Source organism: Thamnophis elegans, chromosome 4 (genome assembly GCF_009769535.1).
Source record: "Thamnophis elegans isolate rThaEle1 chromosome 4, rThaEle1.pri, whole genome shotgun sequence".
NCBI classification, from domain to species: Eukaryota; Metazoa; Chordata; class Lepidosauria; order Squamata; family Colubridae; genus Thamnophis; species Thamnophis elegans.
In genome coordinates, this window is record NC_045544.1 from 36,189,938 (window position 1) to 36,211,592 (window position 21,655).

General features: G+C 37.8%; 1 protein-coding gene across 1 annotated transcript in view; it reads right to left on the reverse strand.

Moving 5' to 3' along the window:
• Positions 1–243: 243 nt before the first annotated feature.
• The window catches only part of MCM9 (minichromosome maintenance 9 homologous recombination repair factor), a 43,255-nt gene continuing 21,843 nt past the window's right edge, over positions 244–21,655 (reverse strand). Inside the window, 6 exon segments of the mRNA XM_032215079.1 lie at positions 244–2,911; positions 3,762–3,907; positions 5,818–5,900; positions 7,912–8,115; positions 9,954–10,156; positions 12,566–12,740. Of these exon segments, the coding sequence (XP_032070970.1) occupies positions 1,450–2,911; positions 3,762–3,907; positions 5,818–5,900; positions 7,912–8,115; positions 9,954–10,156; positions 12,566–12,740 (2,273 nt within the window). The 3' untranslated portion in view covers positions 244–1,449.

A 21,655-nucleotide genomic window follows, 5' to 3' on the forward strand; every position in this document is an offset into this window, starting at 1 on the left:
AGTCGAAGACCTTGTGTAGATAAGGAGCTTTAAGAATGAGACCATCACACTGACACTTTAACTTGTGTCTAAATCAGCAAGAGATGAATAAATCTCCTACATTAAATTTCACAAAACTATATGAAATTTCAGATTAGATCCCAGACAATACAAGGAAAGCAAAGGAGATACTGTCATGTATGATGTTGTTCAATATACAATTTATTACAATTTCATTGGATTATTGAATTAGGGAGAGGAATTCTCAGCATTTTATACATCCTCTGTAAAGCAAAGCATGGCACTAAAAATGAACTGAGGACAACAATTGGTTGGCATTTTATTGGGGGAAAGCAGTGATAATCATACATATTAATTGAAGTAAATTGCCACATTAATAATTTTAATAGCTACATTGGCTTACAAACTTTAGCAGCTAAAATGTCCTTTTTAACAAAGAATTGAAGCTCCTACTTGAGCCCAACATAATAAATGTTATCTGTTACCTAATTAAAGTCATAGATCAGTATTCATTATGCAACGGAGCTAGACAAACATATGGTAAAGTGAAACAGAAGTTAAAGAAGGGAGGGCCCCTCCTCCCACTTTTCAAAGATTTTGTAGTTCATTTTACTTGAATACAAAATTGAAATCACACATTTCTATGGGGTGCTAAGAAGAAAGCTCAGGTAATTTAAAAAACCTTAATGTGTGTGTCTTCAATATGTATTCTTCATCTCATAATTCACCAAATATGCTAATTGAATAATGTATGGATTTATATGTTAGGGAAACATCCAAATGAAATAGTCTCTCACTCATTGCTTTTCAATCCGATTATCCATACTAGTTCTGCAGACTTGACTACCTTAAAGCTGTAGTTTTATACATCTCTGTCCTGATCATGGAATATAACACCCCTAGTCCACATAAACCTTAGGCCCTGAACAATGTCCTCTGAAAATCTGAAGCTCATTGTTGGAAAGGTCTTAATATCACAGGATATCTGCAGGAAGGAAGACAAGTGACATTGCGCATGTTGACACAAAATGATGCAAAAATGTGATACTGTAACACAATTTAACATGATGTGTGTCCTCTATCAAACCCATATGCTTAAACAGACATAAAAAGGAGAAACATTCCCAATCTACCACCGGATTTCCCAATACTGCTAGTATTTATACTAGCTCTCAATGAAGAGAAAACCCAGGAAGGAGGTGTATTTTTCAGGGCTGTTGCCTTTACCTGGTGAGTTGGAGAGCACCAAGTTTATTTCACTTTGAGCATTCCAATAGCATCACATTTTTGCAAGTGTGTTGTAGGAGCGTGGTCTTTTTAGAACCCGGTTCAATTTTTAAAAAGTCTGTTAGGTTGCTTATTATTTGCAGCATTATTCCCCCATCAAGAAATTAAAGCATTTATAAAAGTACCACAATATATTTTTGAGAAGGTAGCAGGCATTAAGATTTAAGTTTTAGCATATTTCTGAACCTCTCCATCCCAGTCAAAGTCCAAGAGTGCATCGTCCAAATCAGTTACTGAGAACAATGATTTCCCTGGAATTCTGTGAGTGTCTCCTAATTCAAAGCACTTCCGGGTGGGTTCTGCACAATCTTTCTGAGTCTTCAATGGCTGCCTTTCTCTCATTTTTTCCTTAGTGGTGATATTCAAGGAAACTGGAGATTCATCTGATGGCGTAAAGGCAAATTTTGCTAGCTTTGCCAAAGTGCTGGAGCACACTTTTCTTGAGTCTGGACGGTCCCCATGTTCTATTCTTGCCCCTGGTGTTTTTGTGAAAGAAATGGCGGTGGCCTTAGCTGGCTTTGGCTTCTCTTCCTCTTTCTTGTTTTCACTGGCTTGTTTCTCCTTGGCCGTATTTCCTGTGTTAAGGCTATGGCTTCCCTGATGTTTATCAGGATCTTCTTCCGTCAGATGTTTTCCTTTCGATGTACTTGGGGTAAAAAGGTCAGGGTTGCAAATAGTCTCCTGTAACGTGTGATGTCCCTCATTTTCAGGAGACAGAGTTAGCTTAGGCTTTCGTTGAAAGGAAAATTTAGAGAACTTAGCAGGGGCAGCTTCTGAGTTCTCAGGGACGGCAGGTTCATTGCAATTTCTTACTTTGTTGGTTTGGTCTCTATTTCGCTTCCGATTTAATGTTGCTGATGTCAAGTGCCTTGAAGGCACATTGTGATACGGAGAAGCTCCAGTATCTTTTCCAGGGCAATTTGGGATAATTGCAGGATGAGAAGATAATGGAGGTTGATGATCCTCAGTCTTGGAATCTGCTGTTTTTATACAAAATCTCTGGATGCTCTCAATGTTTCTCTTCCGCCACTTCTTAGAGGCCCTTTGAGTAATGACTGAATTAGGTGTGCCAGGTGTAGCACCTGAACCTTTATGGATTGCCCCTGAAGTGGAGTTTATAGGCTTTTGTATCCTCTCAAAGGAAAAAATAGTCTGTATACAAGAGTCCCCCTGGTCTTCTTTTGTCACTGATTCCCTCTTCTTGGTTTGCTCAGCTTCTCTTAAACAGTTGGTCTTTTTAGAAGATCTACTATTTGTTGCTTCCAAAGCCAGATTGTCCTGAGATGTTACTGCAACTGGAAAATCACAAGTGACCTTCTCACTTTCCATGTTACCTTCTGCTATACTATCAAACCAATTCAAAGTGTTATCACTGTTGCTCTCATTAAGACTCTTCAATTTTTCTCTTACTTGGGCATCATTAGATTCTTGTCTGGTTGGGAATCCCAGATGCGTATCAGCATCAGAACTTACTTTGGCTGAGAAAGGTTGAAACTGAATGTTATTTTCTTCTTTTTCTGAATGTTGGGAATGAATCCTCTGCTCTAATTCCCCAAACATGTCATTATTTAAAGATGCTCCTATGCATTGCAGAGATGGACTTAAATTTCCATTCTGTAAAAACCTAAAAAAAATTAAAAGGAAAATATTTTTTGCTAAAATAAGTTGCATTTTTATAAACTTTGAAACATAGAAGTGATGTTTTCTTATGGGTGCAAACATTAGTAAACTATGACTTTAGGAATTTGAGTTAAAAATCAGACTAGAAGATTTGCTTTTTGTGAATACAGTAGTCCTCGACTTACAACTGTAATTGAGTTCAGATCTATGGTTGTTAAGTCATTTGCATAAGTCACATGAACTGACCCATTTTTATTTTTGGACATTTTTTTGCAGTGGTTGTTAAGCGACTGCTGTAATCGTTAAGCAAATGCTGCAGTTGTTAAATGAATCCATTTTCCCCAATGGGTGTTCACATGACTGCAGAATACTGAAAACAGCCACAAGAATAACCTGGTTGCCAAGTGCCCAAAATGCAATCATGTGACTTTGTGGGTCGAAGTATGGCCATTGTAACTTTAAATATGGGTCATAAGTAGCTGTAGGGAAATCCATCGTAACTTCAAATATCTGTAAAGCATTCGATAATAGGTTGATGACTACCTGTGAATAATATTCAAGCAAAGCATTCTTCTGCAGTAAAATTCTGTGTTTATTTACTCAGGAATAAATGAAGATTTTTCTGTCATGTGTTTAGGACTGCAATACTAGGTATTGATATTGGTATTGAATATAAATAAACAAATAACAGAACGATTCTCTCTTATGTTGTTAATTATTTTCATCCACATGCCTTCAAGACCATGGCTAACAAGAAAATATTAATATTCATCACATCACACATTGTCATAGCAGCTGATGTGTCATCTGATTTAAAGCTGATGTTTTTCCTGCCAAATATAAATATTTTGCACCTGTCAAGCCTTCTTAATTCCTCCTGCAGAAGGTGTTCCAATTCCAGCTTCTTCAAGATTAGTTCACACTGCATTCTATATTGTTCCATCGGATTTTCAGGAAAGGAAGTGTGGAGTGCATTGGCACCACCAAGAAGTGCACCTCCCTGAAGTAAGACAAGAATTGTGATGTAAAAACTGTTTTCTGTGAAAACTTCTTAAATTAAATATTTGTCTGAAATGGTATATAATGTTTCCTGCCTGAGCAGGGGGTTAGATTAGAATTCCTACAAGGTCTCTACCAACTCTGTTATTCTGTTAAATTAAACATAGTAAAAACTTGGTAAAGTTTGCAAGCATGGAGCAAAATTATGTTTTTCCAAAAAACCTTAGGAGTTTGCATCCTTGGGACGTTACATAAGGCCTAGAAAATATTCACAACCTTTGACTTCGATCTTAAATAAGGTAATTTTTAAAAAAGGAAGCTTTCAAGGGAAAAAAAAATCCAAGGACATCCAACTGCCTTTTGAAAGGCATCTTTGGAATAACCATGATCTGGATGATTGAGTATCTCATAGACTTTTAATCAATAAAAGGCTTTCCATCCCCTGTTCTGCTCCTGAGAAGCCTTAGGAGGACATGGGCCACTCCCAAACAAAAAGGGATAGTACACAATTGATTATCTTGAGGAAAGAAGAACATTTCCATAAACTGAGGCTCTTAATTCATTAAAACTTGAGACCTAGAAATTATGTTTAACGGCAGGAGCTGCTGAGAGGAAAGAAGAGCTGGTATGAACTACTTTTTTCTGTACTTACGCACCCAGATCCCCCACCCCGTATCACAGTGATGGTTAACCTTTTTGTCCTCATGTGCCAAAAGCGTGCCCACACCCATGCCCTCCTGCACTTTTGCCATAAAATGGCTTATCCCATGTTTGAAACAACCCACTTTCCTCATTTTGAACATAGTCCTTGGCTTATAATAATTCATTTAGAGACTGTTCAAAGTCACAACAGCACTGAAAAAAGTGACTTAGGACTGTTTTTCCCACTGACGATCTTGGCAGCATCCCCGTGACTATGTGATCCAAATTCAGATAGCAATAGCAATAGCAATAGCAGTTAGACTTATATACCGCTTCATAGGGCTTTCAGCCCTCTCTAAGCGGTTTACAGAGTCAGCATATTGCCCCCTAACAATCCGGGTCCTCATTTTACCCACCTCGGAAGGATGGAAGGCTGAGTCAACCTTGAGCCGGTGAGATTTGAACCGCTGAACTGCAGATAACAGTCAGCTGAAATGGCCTGCAGTACTGCACCCTAACCACTGCGCCACCTCGGCGCCACCTCGGATGATTGGCAACTGGTTCATACTTATGATTGCTGCTGTGTCCAAAGGTCATGTGATCCCCTTTTGCAACCTTCTGACCAACAAAATCAATGGGGAAGTCAGATTCACTTAACAACCATGCTACTAATTAACTGCAGTGATTCACTTCAAAATTGCAGCAAGAAATGTTGTAAAATGGGGCAAAACCCACTTAAACACACTGTGATCCCTTCGAGGTGGAGCATGTCAAGAATCAGGCTCCCCAATTCTAGCTGAAACCATGTTGACGTAGGCTATAGAAACAAAAACTTGAAGGTCAGACTCTAATAAATTTGGGAGGAATGAGACTTAACGGCTCACCCTTTTTCTGTATCCTGGGTTTAAATATGCTTTCAACTCTACCTTGCTTCTCCAAGGTCATTTCTTTGGGCTTGCCACAAATAGTATTCATATTATATAAATATCACACAGCAAGGTCTCAAAAAGTCATTTAAAGCAGAACAATATTGTGTATGCAGAAAAATTTACTTGTGAGGTACATGGATGTGACACATTCCAATTTCCATAACTGACTATGACCAGGAATGGACTTTTATGCAAAGTGACAAGATCTGGAAAGTGGAGAATATGTTTGTTTTTTTAAATTGGAGAACATGTCTTTTATTTTTTTTAAAAGTGTCTAGTTTGTGGTCTCTTATATTATAGACAATTATATCTGTTACCTATAGCATATATGCAAACTTACCTGCATGGAGGATTCCATCACTGAAACCACTGTTACTGCATCTTCCACAGTTACAATTTCCCTGAACATCAATCGAGCATGTGCTGAAAAACAGGTATTAAAGAAAATCTATAAAAGTTGATGAGTAAATTGTTACATGGAATAAATTAAATGCACATACACCTAAGTTTTATTAAGAACACCCAATACCTATATATACCTCTATTTCTATTCTATTCTAATCTATTATGTAATCTAATCTAATCTAATCTAATCTAATCTAATCTAATCTAATCTATTCTAATCTAATTGGAATGTATTTACTAGCTTAATTTAGTCACAGGTATTCAATACTGCACAGCTGTTTCAGCTGCTTTTTAGAGTTAAGTGATCAATGAAAGCGCAATTTACTGACGTAGTTAAAATCTTGTTCTCCTCTGGAATTGTTGTGCTATCCTGTTTTATTTTGTTTTATTTCTGTTATTTTCCCTTTTGCTGTGCGTGTAAGGTTTCAAAATGGGGTATATCATAAATAAACAAACATATCTAATACAGGTACATATCTGTCACTTTATTTCTCTACCTATTAGAATCATCTTCCTATTTATTAGAAGCATCTCTATTTCACATACACATCTTTCAATATTTATACCTCGAAACACCTTAGTCCACACTAGATGAAAAAAAAAGTTGTGGTGGCGCAGTGGTTAGAATGCAGTATTGCAGGCTAATTCAGCTCACTGGCAGCAGTTCAATTTTCACCAGCTCAAGGTTGACTCAGCCTTTCATCCTTCTGAGACTGGTAAAATGAGGATCCAGATTGTTGGAGGCAATATGCTGTAAACTGCTTAGAGAGGGCTGTAAAACACTATGAAGCGGTATAGAAGTCTAAATACTATTTCTATATCCTGTCTTTTGATCAGGAGCTCCAGATGGTGTATATCACATTCTTTCCTTTTATATTTCCCAATGATAACCACCCACCAACCAAGACAAGGACTAATGGATGGAAGCTTAACAAAGAGAGATGCAACCTAGAATTAAGGAGAAATTTCCTGTCAGTGAGAACAATTAACCAGTGGAACAGCTTGCCTCAGCAGTTGTGGGTGCTCCATCACTGGAAGTTTTTAAAAGATTGGACAGTCATTTGTCCAGTATGGTATAAGGTCTCCAGCTTGAGCAGGGGATTGGACTAGAAGACCTGCCAGGTCCCTTCCAACTCTGTTATTTTGTATTTTATAAACTTAAGCAAGTCAAAATTATTAATATCCCTAACTGCTTACAGCTTCCAGGTAAAAAAAGCAGCCATAATTTCTAAGCTTGGATTATTTCAGAGTATATATAAGAGCACACACCCAGTACGAAACAAAAAGGCTATTGTGTCACTGGTAACAATTGAGGATTGATGGTGAGAATCCCTCAGTTATATTCTGGGGAAATGTATGTAACCCTATTCTGTTCCAAATTGCTGTATTGTAATCCATTCCAGAAACAGCAGAAGACTTTATGTAAGGCCATTGAATACATGTGACCAGATGTCTTTCAATGTAGAACATTGAAAGCTGCTCAATTTATTTTCCTTTTTCGTTCTCTTTCCTTGTCCTTCACTTTTTCTTTTATTCTACTAATGTATCTTTTTTCTATTTTTCTTTTTGTGCTTCTGTAGTTTTTAATCTTATGTAAAATCTTCTTTTAATAATAAAATCTTACACACACACATAGCTGCTCATAGTGTGCTTCTGTGATAAACAAAGTACAAAGCATAATAAACAAAGTACAAAATGCAATATCTCCTTTTTCTGTGTTTCAACTCACATACGAGTAAGCTGGAAATTTCTGCTTGGATCATATTATGCATGCATGAAGAAACTTTACATTTACATTTATAACCTATTTATATATAGGGCAAGAATCTTTTGATATCTTGGCCCTTGAAACACGTCAAAACAAAGAAAGCTATTTTGGTGGCCTCTGGAGGTAGACTTTAGACTTTAGAAATCAAATCTAACAAACTGGGTAAAATATTGACTGCAACATTTCTTTAATGTGTGTTTGTTAATTAATTCTGTGCAATGCAGCTGTTGGAAAAGCAAGTGGGGAAAGAAAAGGTTTCACCTTCAGCGAGCCGGATCAAGCTCTCTAATAAGCGGATGGTGGTTCGGGCTGCGTTCCGGCAGTCGCTCTGCCGCTGCATTTGATAGTAGCGAACAAGGATCAGGTGGCTTTCATTGGTCAGTGTTGGCTGGAGATTCTTGATAAGGCAGAAGTAAGTTTTCATTTTTTCCATAGACCAGAGCTTTTCAGATGTGCTTGGGCAGCCTGAAAAAAGAATTAAATAATAAAGCAACAACAACACTATATGCATGATAGCATTGGGGGGGGGGGGAGGGAGGGAGAGTGTTCTAGGCTTAGTCTCACAGAAGTGGTTTTCTGACCAATCCAAAACTTAATCAGCATTCAATAATTGTATTTGATAAATTTGAATTTCTCTCTTCAATGTAATATGCTTGGGTTGTTAAGTTTATCTCACTGGTTGAACTCTGACCCTTCGCTATGCCTCCGCTTACTTATTTGTGGTTCACTGTATGATCTGCATTGGCTGGATTCATCCTATCACTAAGTCCTATCTGTAGCTTATGAATGACTATGCAGGATTCACATACCAGAGTGTCAAAACCTTATTTGAAAATTTGGAAAAAAATATTGCTTAGCATAACAAGTTATCTTGGCTATTGTAATCCACTTTGCAATTGTCTCATACTATTCGTATTAATATTGGTCACACAGTCAGCCAAATATTTAGACTGGATTTGGCATTTGTATCCACTTACTGAGTTCTTCCCAAGGACATAAGACAGGGAGATATTGTATAATACTATTAAAGGTATAATCATGGATGTAAGCAGTTCCAAGTAAAACTGTCTTTTGCAATTGACCGATGGTGATTTGTGTTACTGCTGATGGTTTTGTACTGGTACTCCAGATGTATTGGGATTGCACCCAAGGTGCCTATTACTATTTGTGCTATTTTTGTCTTCTTTTCTAGTCATCCTTCTTCAATTTTCAGGTCTTTGTATTTTGTGACCGCCCCCTCCCCCCAGTTCTTTTCTTTCTGTTCTGTTGTCTCCAGATATGTGACGTCCACCATTCAAACTTTTTTTTGTCTTTCTTTTCAACAATGGTTAAGGGTGGAGTGTTATGTGGCGGGTGCTTGTCTATTTGAATTCTAATGTCCCAGAGTATTTTAGCTTTTTTATTTCCTATTAATTGTCCATTTTGTGGTCCTACAAGTTTTTGCTTGCAGGCAAATGGTATTTCTTTCATTGTTGCTAGTTATTATTATCGTATCTATTTCATTATATTTTAAAGTGAGAATACAAAAAAATAAACAGAATGTGACAATACCAAACTAAAATGGTGAAAGAAATACTGAAAAGTAAAAACTGTTGGTTTTTTTACTACAATAACCCAACCAGAATAAAAAAAGGAGGGAAAACAAGGTAATTTTTAAAAATAGTAAAACACTAAATACTAAACATATATCTATATATCTCGTATAGAGATCACTAGTTTATGGAAAATACCTTACAGTATGATAGTATCAAACAGAAAATGAAAAAAAGCATTCTTTGCTCTGTTGCACACAATAACATCACCCTGATGAAAAACTTGACTTATGATGATGATCCATTGATGATCCTTCATCAGCTTGGTGTGATATAATACGCCCAAGGTTTGGTGTTGGAGACGTCTTTGTTTTCATTTTGTGTAAGGGGATTGGGGAAAATGTTGATAGCCATTTTGAGCATTGAGTACATGGCCAATATGAAAATAAGTAGAAGCCAGGATGCACAACTAGAACAACTGCACAACATGAGAGTAAATGTGCGAGTGAAGTAGAAAGAAGTTTTGATAGGGAACTGTTCAAGCAATTTTAGTGAGAAGTTTTGAATATTTCCAGATGTTGTTGGCACAAATAACATTGATTTTTTTTTCTTTTTGCATAATAGGAATTTTTAAACAGATTCACAATAGTAACTTTACACAAAGTGAATTCACGTAAGGTAAGGGAAACCTTTATTTGTGCATAAAACTTTATTATGATCAGTGACAAACTGATTCACATAATTCCATAAAAAGTAATATAAAAAGGTTACCTTTATTTTCCAATATGAAGGATGAAATTATGTGATCCCATTCTTCATTTTTTGTATCCAACAATACCAAAACAAGATCAAACCTGCTAAGAAGAGGGCTTCCAAGGGCTATGTTGACAGAGATGGATTCATTAGTGTCATATTGGCCCTTTGGATTGGTTGCTGCCAAAATTGTGGTCCTTGTATTCAGTTTGCACACTAAACTGAAGGAAAAAGAGGGTGGAATTAGTATTAAATAGAACTGAACTCTGTTAAAAATGAATTTTTAATATGTTACCAGTAGAACATCTTTCATCCTAAATCTTCATTAAGGGATCCCAAAGATTTCCATGTATTTTATGTGAACTGAAGAATCTGGATGATAGTACAAGTCCATGGAAAAGGCTTGCGAATTGTAACAAAGAACAATTTGCATAGGTATGGCAAGCCAAACATATAGGTGATGGATGACAACAATCCTATTTTGACTAGAAGCAACAACACTACACATTTCAAAATGATGCTGGGTTGCCAAATACTTTCTTATCTGATTAATAAAACAGTTTCTTCAGTGAGAACAGGAATTAACTATTTGCAAAACTAATACTGAATTTGAAAACTTTAAATTTTGTCAACAGAGATTCAAAAAGGAAATGAGAGTTGACCCCTTTGCATAATGCCATAAGGATTGCTAAATATGGAAGGGAAAATTTGGAACGCCGGAACACATACTTGGAATGGAAAAAAGGTTCTAAAATTCCATCGGCAGCACCAAACAAGTTTCATTGCGCTCTTGACTAAAAATGGATTTTCATTTTTGCTGAAAATAGTATCCAGTAATGGTTATTTCAAGTTCGTGTTTATGATCAGACTTACATTGGTACAAGGGTGATGTAAACATAAAACCAAAGTGCATTATTTTCTCATGCATCTAGCTTTTATACACATCCAGAAAGCTTTGCTGCAAATTTTAACAATTTAGTGTGGTAATCTCAAACGGGAGATGGTGGTGGTGGTGGTGGAATGAGAGCTAATAGCTAATCAAAAGCTGCTGCTGCTTCTTCACCTGGCAATTTCAAAAAAAGTTGGAAGGATGTTAAAATGCTGTAATACACCCAAGATATCAAGGGGCTGTAAAAGAGCTTTGGAGCTGCAGAGTGCCCACTGTAATCTCTGTTATTTTTGAGTGGGCTGGGTTGCAATCTATAACGTCCATATACAACCCATCTAGATTTGTAATATCCTTATAGAACAGTTTTTAAAAAAAATTGAAGTTAAATTGTTTTGTCTCTGATCTCAGTAATAGAATTGAAAATGTTTAATTACTTCACAGGGCATGTCAATGTTTTTCAACTTTCAATTTCCAAACATGAGGGGTATGCAAAAGTTATGACGTGCCTTGGGGATTATAAAGACATTTGGTTTACTTTAACATAATTTAGATGTGCTTGGTAAGTAAATACATAAATATCAAAACTTTTTAATATTTTGTTTGCTTCATTTAGTCCACCATTCCTCCAAGGCATGTTTCTTCTTCCATTCTGTTCCTATTTTATTCTCTGTGAGGCTGGTGAGATGGATGGGCAGATATGGACTGAAGCTGGCTTATTCCAAAAGCTTCATAATGAAATGGGGAGTGGAGTCTGGATCTTTCAGGCTTATTTTGTACCCTTAAACTAGTGGTTCCCAACCTTTTTTGGCCATGCCCCACCTAAGCATCTCTAAAATCCTGATGCCCCCCTCCCCCCCGTGACATATAATTCGTACTATTCAAAAAGTGTACTCCTACTCATGCGGAGGAAGACTAAAAGTCCATTAGCTTGGTTTAAACAAGATTCCAAAGAACACGGCATCCATGAAAGAGAAAAATAAAAGAACAAAAGACAGTAGATTCTATGACCCCCACTCCCTACTTGCCCACTCGGTATGAACCTGTAGCTTAGTGGGGAAATGCTTTGGTAGTTCAATAGGTGGAGGTGAATCACACAGGCCTGGCAAGGCCTATGCATGCGTGCCCCAGCCCCAGATTGCTCTGAGAGGAAGTCTTGTATAACACGGTCTGGAAAAACACAGACTAAAAATAATTGTAAATCTAACAATTTCTTACTTAAACTTGGGTCCTGGTTCTGTATTCTCACTGTTGGGCTTCCCCCAGTAGCCACCCACTCTGTCTCCCCACAGATCAACTCGCCCTGCAATCACCCAGCAGCAAAGCCCACAGGAAAGAGAGAGAGACACACACACAAACACACACACTGCTAGTCACATGAGCCTTTGTAGGAATACATCTGATTGGCTGGCAGTTGCTCTCTCCTCCCCCCAGCTGGGTTATCCTTTTCAGACCAGGCCATAGGAAATGCACTTTAACAAAGGCAACAATAGGTAAATGGAACACAGATGTTTCATCACAAATACATAAGAATAATTAGTGGGCTTTCAAAAATTCAGTTAATAGCTCATGTTTGAATTGCCCCCATTAAAAATCAAATTGTCCCTCTGTGGGGCATGCAGCCCACATTGGGAACCACTGCCTTAAACTATTTCATCACACAAGCAATCCTACAATATTAGCACAAGGATCAATAAGTTTAAAAAAAGTACAACTGCAATATTAACATTTTAAACACACTTACCCAGCCTTGGCAACACTGATGGTTTGCTGCTCCATGGCCTCATGGATGCTTGTTCTGTCATGTTCCTTGATGCTGTTAAACTCATCTATGCAGCAGAGGCCTCCATCGGCCAGGACCAGTGCACCAGCCTCCAAATTCCATTCTCCAGAGTCTTTCACAGCAGTTACAGTCAAACCTTGAGAACACAATCTTCCCTGTAAAAGCCTGGTAGGACTACAAGCAGCTGTTTTAAAAATGCACTTGAAAGCAGATTGCCTATGGAGGTTCTGTCATCTAGGTGAGAGTTGTGCCAAAGGACAACCTTTTTCAAGGGGCAACTGGACTTTCATGTGTGTGCGTGTGTGCGTGTGTTAAGACATTTTGCTTCTCATCCAAAAAGCTTCTTCAGCTCTGGCTGGATGGTGGGGAATGGAAGGAATTATACTCCTTGCAGACAGCTAGTCATTTGCATTTTAGAGAGTCATTTAGGCCATCTGGAGGTTTATCTGTGTCATCAGGCTCAGCTGAGTATCCCTTCCCTTGTGTTGAGAAAGGGCTGTTCAAAAGAGGCCATCTATGTCAAAATTGAACAGCCCTCTCTCAACAGAGGGAGGGGGGATATGACATCATCTGTCTCTGGTCTACAACTCTCCTTTTAACAGTTCCAAGAAGGCTCCACATGCATTTGCACTATTCAGGTGACCCTGATGACACAGATAAACCTCCAGGTAGCCTTAATGACTTTCTAAAAGAATGTAAATGACCAGCTGTTTGCAAGGAATATAACAGGAAGATATGACAAGGAATCATAGGGAGATGATGGAACTGATGCAGGAGACAGATGTGAGACTAGAAAACCCCCAGCAAATGACAACAAAAGATGAACAAAAAATTCAGAAAATAGAGGAGAAAGAAGAAGGAGCTGAGGAAAGAATAGAGGAGATAAATAAAAAAATGAGACAAGCAGATAAAGATATGGAAGAGATAGTAATAATTCTTAAAACGGAACAGACAGATTACGCTTTAAGAGTTCAAAATATAGAAGAGAATAAAGAGAAAGATCTCTCAAAAGTGATGAAAAAACTACAGATGGGTGTTCTAGAATTCCAACAGCAAGAGATAGGTATTGAGGCAGAAGAAATACTTGAGATTAAATAAGCGTGATGTAAAGAGATACAAGGGAGAAACATGAAAGATTTACCAAATTGACTTTTTTACCAAATTGACTCTTATTGAGTTGAAATTTTAAAAAGGGCAAGTGATGATGGATAGATATAGAATGCTTCTTAACATGGTGGCTATTTTTTTAAGAGTTAGAAAAAAAGGTAGAAAATAGAAATTGGGTAAATAGTATTATGTATACTTTTAAGTATATTTTATTCAATTTTCACATTCCATTTGCAATCATTTATATACAGGGTATTTACTATAAAAAAAGAAAAAAAAAAGAAAAAGGGAATAAAACGAACAAATAAAAAGGAAACACAACTCATCATTCACAACCCCACCTAACCCTTCCATCCTCCATACACCCCATCTACCCCCTCCAACTTTCCTTTCTCCCTCTAACACTCCCCTCCTACTTCCCTTTCCCCTCAAACCTTCCTTCTCCCCTTACTCCCCGGACACCCTCCTTACATTCCCCTTACTCCTTCCTTACTCCTCCATCTTCTTTCCCTCTACCTCCCTCCTTGGTGTATGCCTTTATTCGAGTGTTGTTTGATCTGATAAAAGTAAAATGAACCAAGGAAAAAAAGAAATAAAAAAAGGGAAAAAAGGAAAAGAAAAAAAAACAAAAACCACCGTATATAAATACATTCTTGTTCTTATTAAGACTATGTTAACACCCCCCCACCCCACCCCCCACAAATCCCCATCCCTAATCCTCCCGACTTCCCAGGGCCCACACCTGGCACTACCTTCTGTCTAAAATATCTTGTATACATATGGATTAAAAAATAAAAGTAATATATCAAAACAAAAAAAAAAACACACAAACGAAAAAAAAAAAAAAGACAAAAGAAAAAAGAAACGAGAAAAAAGAAAAAAAAGAAAAGAAAAGAAACCACTCTTTGTGTTGATCTCAGCCCCCTATCTTTATCTATACTTAAATAGTATAAATCATTCTATCTATATTTTATTCTCGTCTCTTACTTCTTTGCTATTTACCCCAACCTTCTGTAGATTCTCCCGTTCCTCTTCCTAAACCTCATGATCCCTTCCAATAAAATGTAAGCAGCGTGGTTCATGCCATATATTCAAATATAACTTTACAGACAAGTAATCAAACTTTCCCTTCTGGTAAAATTTAAACAGCGTAAGTGATCTTTCTTTACCCCCTTTTCAAACAGTAATTCAAAATCCCCTTCTTAGTAAAATTAAACAGCGTAGATCAAATATTACTTTACACAGGAATCAATTTCTATCTTAAGATAATTCCAACTGACTTCCTCTTCTAATAGGATTTAAATAACGTAGTTCATTCCACATGCATTTTACCCTCATCCCTCACTTGTCTGATATTTACCACTATCAAATTTATACTAGCATTTGTTTAAAATATAACTCAGAGGGATTTCAACCAACTTTCCCTTCAAATGAAAGTTAAGTAGCATGGATCATTCCACATATTCAAATAATACTTTCAGCAAGAGTCAGTTAACCTTCTATTTTAAAGTAATCCCTTCTAACAAAGTTTAAGCAACATAAATCATTCCGCATTCTTTTTACACTTATCTTAAGATAATCCCAACCGGCTTTCTGTTCTAATAAACTTTAAACAACGTAAATTTTACCCTCATCCCTTGCTTGTCTGATGTTTACCACAAATAACGTAGTTCATTCCACATGCATTTTACCCTCATCCCTTACCACTATCAAATTTGTACTAGCATTTGTTTAAAATGTAATTCAGAGCGATTTCAACCAACTTTCCCTTCAAATAAAAGTTAAATAGCATGGATCATTCCACATATTCAAATAATACTTTCAGCAAAAGTCATTAATAAGCTTTAAACAACGTGAATTTTACCCTCATCCCTTGCTTGTCTGATGTTTACCACTATCAAATTTATGCTAACGTTAATTTAAAATCTAGCTCAAAGTAGTTTCACCCAGCTTTCCCTTCTGATAAAAATTAGTCCGCTTTTTCTACCGGAGAGAGGTCTCAAACCCCCATTCAGTCCTCAACTTTAGCAAGCATTTTGAAATGTCTAGATTCTCGATCTCCGTTTTTCTGCTTCTCCGAGGGAGGAGGGGCTACCCCCTCCATCTTGCAGCCACATGGCCTGCCGTTTGCCTTCTCCTTCCGCTTGTCTCTCCTCTCTTCCAAGCGAGTCAGGAAGTCCCGCCTTCAGAATCCTACAATAGAAATCTTGAGCCTCCGAAACAGAGTTAAGACGAAATCTTTGATTCTCAAATGTAACCGTGATACCGGCAGGGGCCTCCCATCTGTATCGAATCTGTTGACTCCTAAGCTCCTTAGTTAAAAAGGCGTAATCCCTTCTTGCTTTCAGCATCTGAAAAGGAATATCTTTGAAAACAATCAGGTCCTGGCCGTCAACTCGGAAACTGTTATTATGAAGCTTTTGCACAATCGCATTTCTAGATTCTTTTGTAGAGAAATGTATAATTATGTCCCTCGGGAGCTGTCGCTGTGCCGCTATCAATGAGTTCTGGCGATAGATTTTCCGAATTTGCCAGTCAAAGTTAAGTCCCGGGCTTCCCAGCGCATGGCTGAAGGCTTCAGCAAAGGTCTGTTTCAAATTCTCTTGCTCCTTTTCACGGAATCCTCTGACTCTTATCGCAGATGCCTTCCTATTAAAATTTATCATCATAAGCTGTTTTTCGTTATCTCTAATTTCTTGTTGTAAAATTTGAATATTGGTAGTCAAATTAGAATTAGCCTTCTCCAGACTTTCCAATTTGTTCTCCATTTCAGCAGAGTAATCTGTCAGGGCAGACACGGCTGCAAACATATTCGCCTTCATTTGATTAACTTTAGATTTTAAATCATCATATAATTCCAATACAAATTCCCTAATTTCTTTCTTAAAAGCATTAAGCATTTTAAAGAGATATTCCTGTGTTAAAAGTTCTCCAGCAGAGGGCATAGGAGACAAAGGCTGTGTTTCCAATAAAGATTCTTTAAATTCTTTAGACACATTTGTAGCAAGACGCTTCTTTGACTTGGGTGCCATAATAATAAACAAGTAAGCAGAGCTTCGCTCCCCTCTATTTCAAAAGAAGAAGAGTTTATTTTGTTAAGGAGCAGTCTGCAGGAAGATAAAACCGGCTAAGTACATCAATCATCCACGGAGAGAAATCGCCATTTTGAGGTCTATTTAGACAAAGAAGTCTCTAAGACGAATGGTGCTGGTATTTACGATAGTAATAAAAGCATAAATCTCACAGGGGTGGGACCCGCCCGTATCAATTCTAGCTTGAAAAAACTTTGTTTTGTCCTGGGGGGGGCTAGCCTGTCTGGGGCTGCCAAAAAAAAAAAGGCAGCTGAGAAGAAATGGCTGGAGATAAACGCTCCGCTTCGGCTGGATCTAATCTCTTTCCACAGCCAAAAAAGAAAAAAGGCTGTGGCTTACGAATAGACCCTAGCCTACGGAGCTATCCTCCCTGCCCCTTTCTTAGCCAAAAAGGGGTGCTATCTATGATCTTATTTAGATATACAGACCAGATCTCTGAGGAGCTCGGTGGAGCCCTCCTCGGCAACAGGCCACGCCCCCCGGAAGTTGAATAGTATTATGTATACTGATATATAATAGAATGTATTACTATTACAATGTATACACAAATGCTGGAAGTTGAAAGATTATGAATATGTATATCTAAATAGTATCAGTATTATTAGTATTGCGCCTTGAGTATATTGACCCTGACAATGCACTGTTCACTAAGCACTTATGGATGTTAAAGAAAAAACTATAATTAAATTATTTTAAAAAAAGAAGCTTCTTGGATGAGAAGTAAAATGTCTTCAAAGAAAAATAAGAAAGTCCAGTTACCTCTGAAAAAGCACCTTTGAAAGCAGAGTATTCTTGCTCTGAATGTCATCTCACTGTGAGTTTCCATACTTAAACTATAGGAACATAAAAGCTTTACTAATTCTAGGTGAACGCAAATTTGACACTGTTGGCATTTGCATTGTTAACCAAGGAACTATCTCACTCTGTCCTCATGAAAATTCTGCATTTTAACCAGATTATAACTAAAAAGACTATAACAATGCTAATCACATATGCATTTTTTTAAAAAAATGTACAGAATTTGCTTGAAACAAGAGACAAATTAAAGCAAAATTACAGTATTTAATTTGTACATTTACCATTTCAAACATGAAGCCACCCTACTGGTATTAGAAGGCCCTACTCCTTTTTAAAAATATATCACTGATACTTCATCACATGCAAACTATCATCACTTTTACAGTTCATCACATAGAAAATAAGACACTTTCATTCTTAAAGGGGATTAACAATTGATTTTAACTAGACCAGAAAAAATATATTTCATATTCACACTGCTCTGGCAATTTGTTTTTCAGTCTGCTAATTTAAAAATACAATTTTAGTGCTGTTGTATTTGTTTTGCTGCAGACGTAAAATTGTATTTTATTTCCAATACTGTACTGTACTGAAGAATACTATTCCCCACTTCAGCATTCTCCAGATCTCCAGACTTCATCTTCTAGAATCTGAAAGCCAGCATGGCTATTTGCTGAGAATTTTGGGAGTTGAAGTCCATATATTGTAGCTGGTGTGTACGCAAGCTGGAAAAGGCTAAAACACTGACAATCTGCTGCAACTTTACTTATGCTTAAATATACACTTATAGATATAAGGTAAAGGTTCCCCTCGCACATATGTGCTAGTAGTTCCCGACTCTAGGGGGCAGTGCTCATCTCTGTTTCAAAGCTGAAGAGCCAGCGCTGTCTAAAGACGTCTCCATGGTCATGTGGCCGGCATGACTAAGCGCCGAAGGTGCACAGAACACTATTACCTTCCCACCAAAGTGGTCCCTATTTTTCTATTTGCATTTTTATGTGATTTTGAACTGCTAGGTAGGCAGAAGCTCGGACAAGTAACAGGAGCTCACTCCGTTACGAGGCACTAGGGATTTTAACCGCCAAACTGCCCATCTTTCTGATTGATAAACTCAGCATCTTAGCCACTGAGTCATTGCGTCCCTTATTTATAGATTTACTTTGAGGCAAAAGGAAACTCAAACTCAGCCACACTAGTATGACCAAGATTCATTCCTAACAATGGAACAATACTACCAAAAAATGTAAAGCGACAAGCCACAGCATGAAGATTTTCTCCAGAAATGTATGAACCAGTCCTGATGCAATTCAATCTCTCTCCCTCTCTCTCTCTCCCACTCACACACACACACATACACACACGTCCATTGATCCAGAAGCAGAATTAAAGAAGAATTGAAGCCTTTAAAAAATGCAACGCATTTATCAGAGGCTGAAGTCTAATCCCAAACACGCACACACAGACACACATCCATGTATAGGTAGTCCTCATCTTACGACTGCAATTGAGCCCAAAATTTATACTGTTAAGTGAGAGATTTGTTAAGTGAATTTTGCTGCATTTTACAACTTTTGCACATATGTTAAGTGAATCACACCAGTTGTTAAATTAGTAAGATGGGTGTTAAGTGAATCTAGTTTCCCTATTGACTTTGCTTGTCAGAAGGTTGCAAAAGGTGATCACATGACCCCAAGACACTGCAACAGTCATAAATATAAGTCAGTTGCCATGCATTCAAATGGTCCATTGCTGGGAGAAAGTGGCAAGAAGGTGACAAGCAACAGGGAGAAAGCAGAACTATTTAATTCATTTTTGTATCTGTCTTTACACAAGGGATAAAACAGTCCAACCTATCAAAAACAGCACCACAAAAGTCAGATTAGGAACACAAGTTGAAATAGGGAAGAAAATGGTAACTGAGCACCTGTCTATCTTAGACAAGTTCAAATCACCAGGATCGGATGGATTACACCCCAGGGTTCTGAAGGAACTGGCAGATGAGATCTCAGAACCACTGAACTATATCTTTCAGAGATCCTGGAGCACCGGGGAACTGCCAGAGGACTGGAAAAGAGCTGATGTAGTTCCCATCTTCAAAAAAGGAAATTACAGACCTATCAGCCTGACATCAATACCAGGGAAGATTCTGGAAAAAATGATCAAGCAACGAATCAGCGAAAAACTAGAAGTAAACAAAGTAATAGCCAAAAGCCAACATGGGTTTGTCAAAAACACATCATGCCAGACTAATCTTATTGCATTCTTTGACAAAGTGACAAAATTAGTGAACCAGAGGAATGATGTTGATATAGTTTACTTGGACTTCAGTAAGGCATTTGATAAGGTAGACCATAATCTACTACTAGATAAAGTAGAAGAATGTGGGTTAGACAGCTTCAACCACCAGATGGATTCGTATTGGCTGACCAAGCGCACTTAACATGTAGTTCTCAATGGAACTGCATCTACATGGAGGGAAGTATGCAGTGGAGTACCCCAAGGCTCTGTTTTTGGCCCAGTACTCTTCAACATCTTCATCAATGATTTGGATGAGGGAATAAATGGGGAACTCATCAAATTTGCAAATGACACCAAGATGGCAGGAATAGCCAACACTCCAGAAGATAGGCTTAAGATATAGAAGGATCTTGACAAACTTGAACATTGGGCACTATCTAATAAAATGAAATTCAATGGTGAAAAGAGTAAGGTTCTACATTTAGGCAAGAAAAATGAAATGCACAGTACAGTATAGGTGGTATCTTGCTCAATAGTAGTAACCGAAAGGAATCTTGGAGTCCTAGTGGACAACCATTTAAATATGAGTCAGCAGTGTGCAGTAGCTGCCAAAAAAGCCAACACAGTTCTAGGCTACATTAACAGAGGGATAGAATCAAAATCACGTGAAGTGTTAAGACTACTTTATAATGCCCCAGTAAGGCCACACTTGGAATACGGCATTCAGTTTTGGTCGCCACGATGTAGAAAAGATGTGGAGACTCTAGAAAGAGTGCAGAGAAGAGCAACAAAGATGATTAGGGGACTGGAGACTAAAACATATGAAGAACAATTGCAGGAACTGGCTATGTCTAGTTTAATGAAAAGGACTAAGGGAGACATGATAGCAGTGTTCCAATATCTCAGGGGTTGCCACAAAGAAGAGGGAGTCAAACTATTCTCCAAAGCACCTGAGGGCAGGACAAGAAACAATGGGTGGAAACTAATCGAGAGAAGCAACTTAGAACAGTGGAGAAATTTCCTGACAGTTAGAACAATTAATCAGTGGAACAGCTTGCCTCCAGAAGTTGTGAATGCCCCAACACTGGAAGTCTTTAAGAAGATGTGGGATAGCCATTTGTCTGAAACTGTATAGGGTTTCCTGCCTAGGCAGGAGGGTGGACTAGAAGACATCCAAGGTCCCTTCCAACCCTGCTATTATATTGTATTGTATTGTAAATCATGTGACCACAGGGAATGTCGCAATGGTCATAAGTCACTTTTTTTTTAAAAAAAACTTTGAACGGTCACTAAGTGAATTGTTGTAAGTTGAGGACTACCTTATATTCTCTTTATTGCAACCCATCACTATCAGGTCCTCTGCACTAAGATGGAAAAAACACCGCTTTACTAACTACTAACCAAATCTCTCAAATTAAAACCGAGCCACTTTTCACGCAAAATAAAGAGGCAGCGGACAGGAGGGAAGAGTTCTCGGTCTTTTTTTTTTTTTTTTAAAGTAATCTTTATTAGTTATACATTTTTTAAAGAGTAAAAACATACAAATACAATTTTAAACATACAACCCCCCCCCCCCTGCGGTGACAGTCATTCACAGCCCAACTTTTTTTCCTTCCTCATTGTTAGGTCTCTAAGCCACATCTTCTCATTACAAATTCAGGGATCTATTGCAATACCCATGTTCACTTTTAACTTTCCCCGTTTTAAGTCCCTGCTGTTCTCCTTGTTGCCCACATATACCATAAGTTCCAGCTAAGGTAATGTTCTCGGTCTTGAGGCGACAGGCATTCCCGGCCGGGCCTGCAGCTCACGCCCC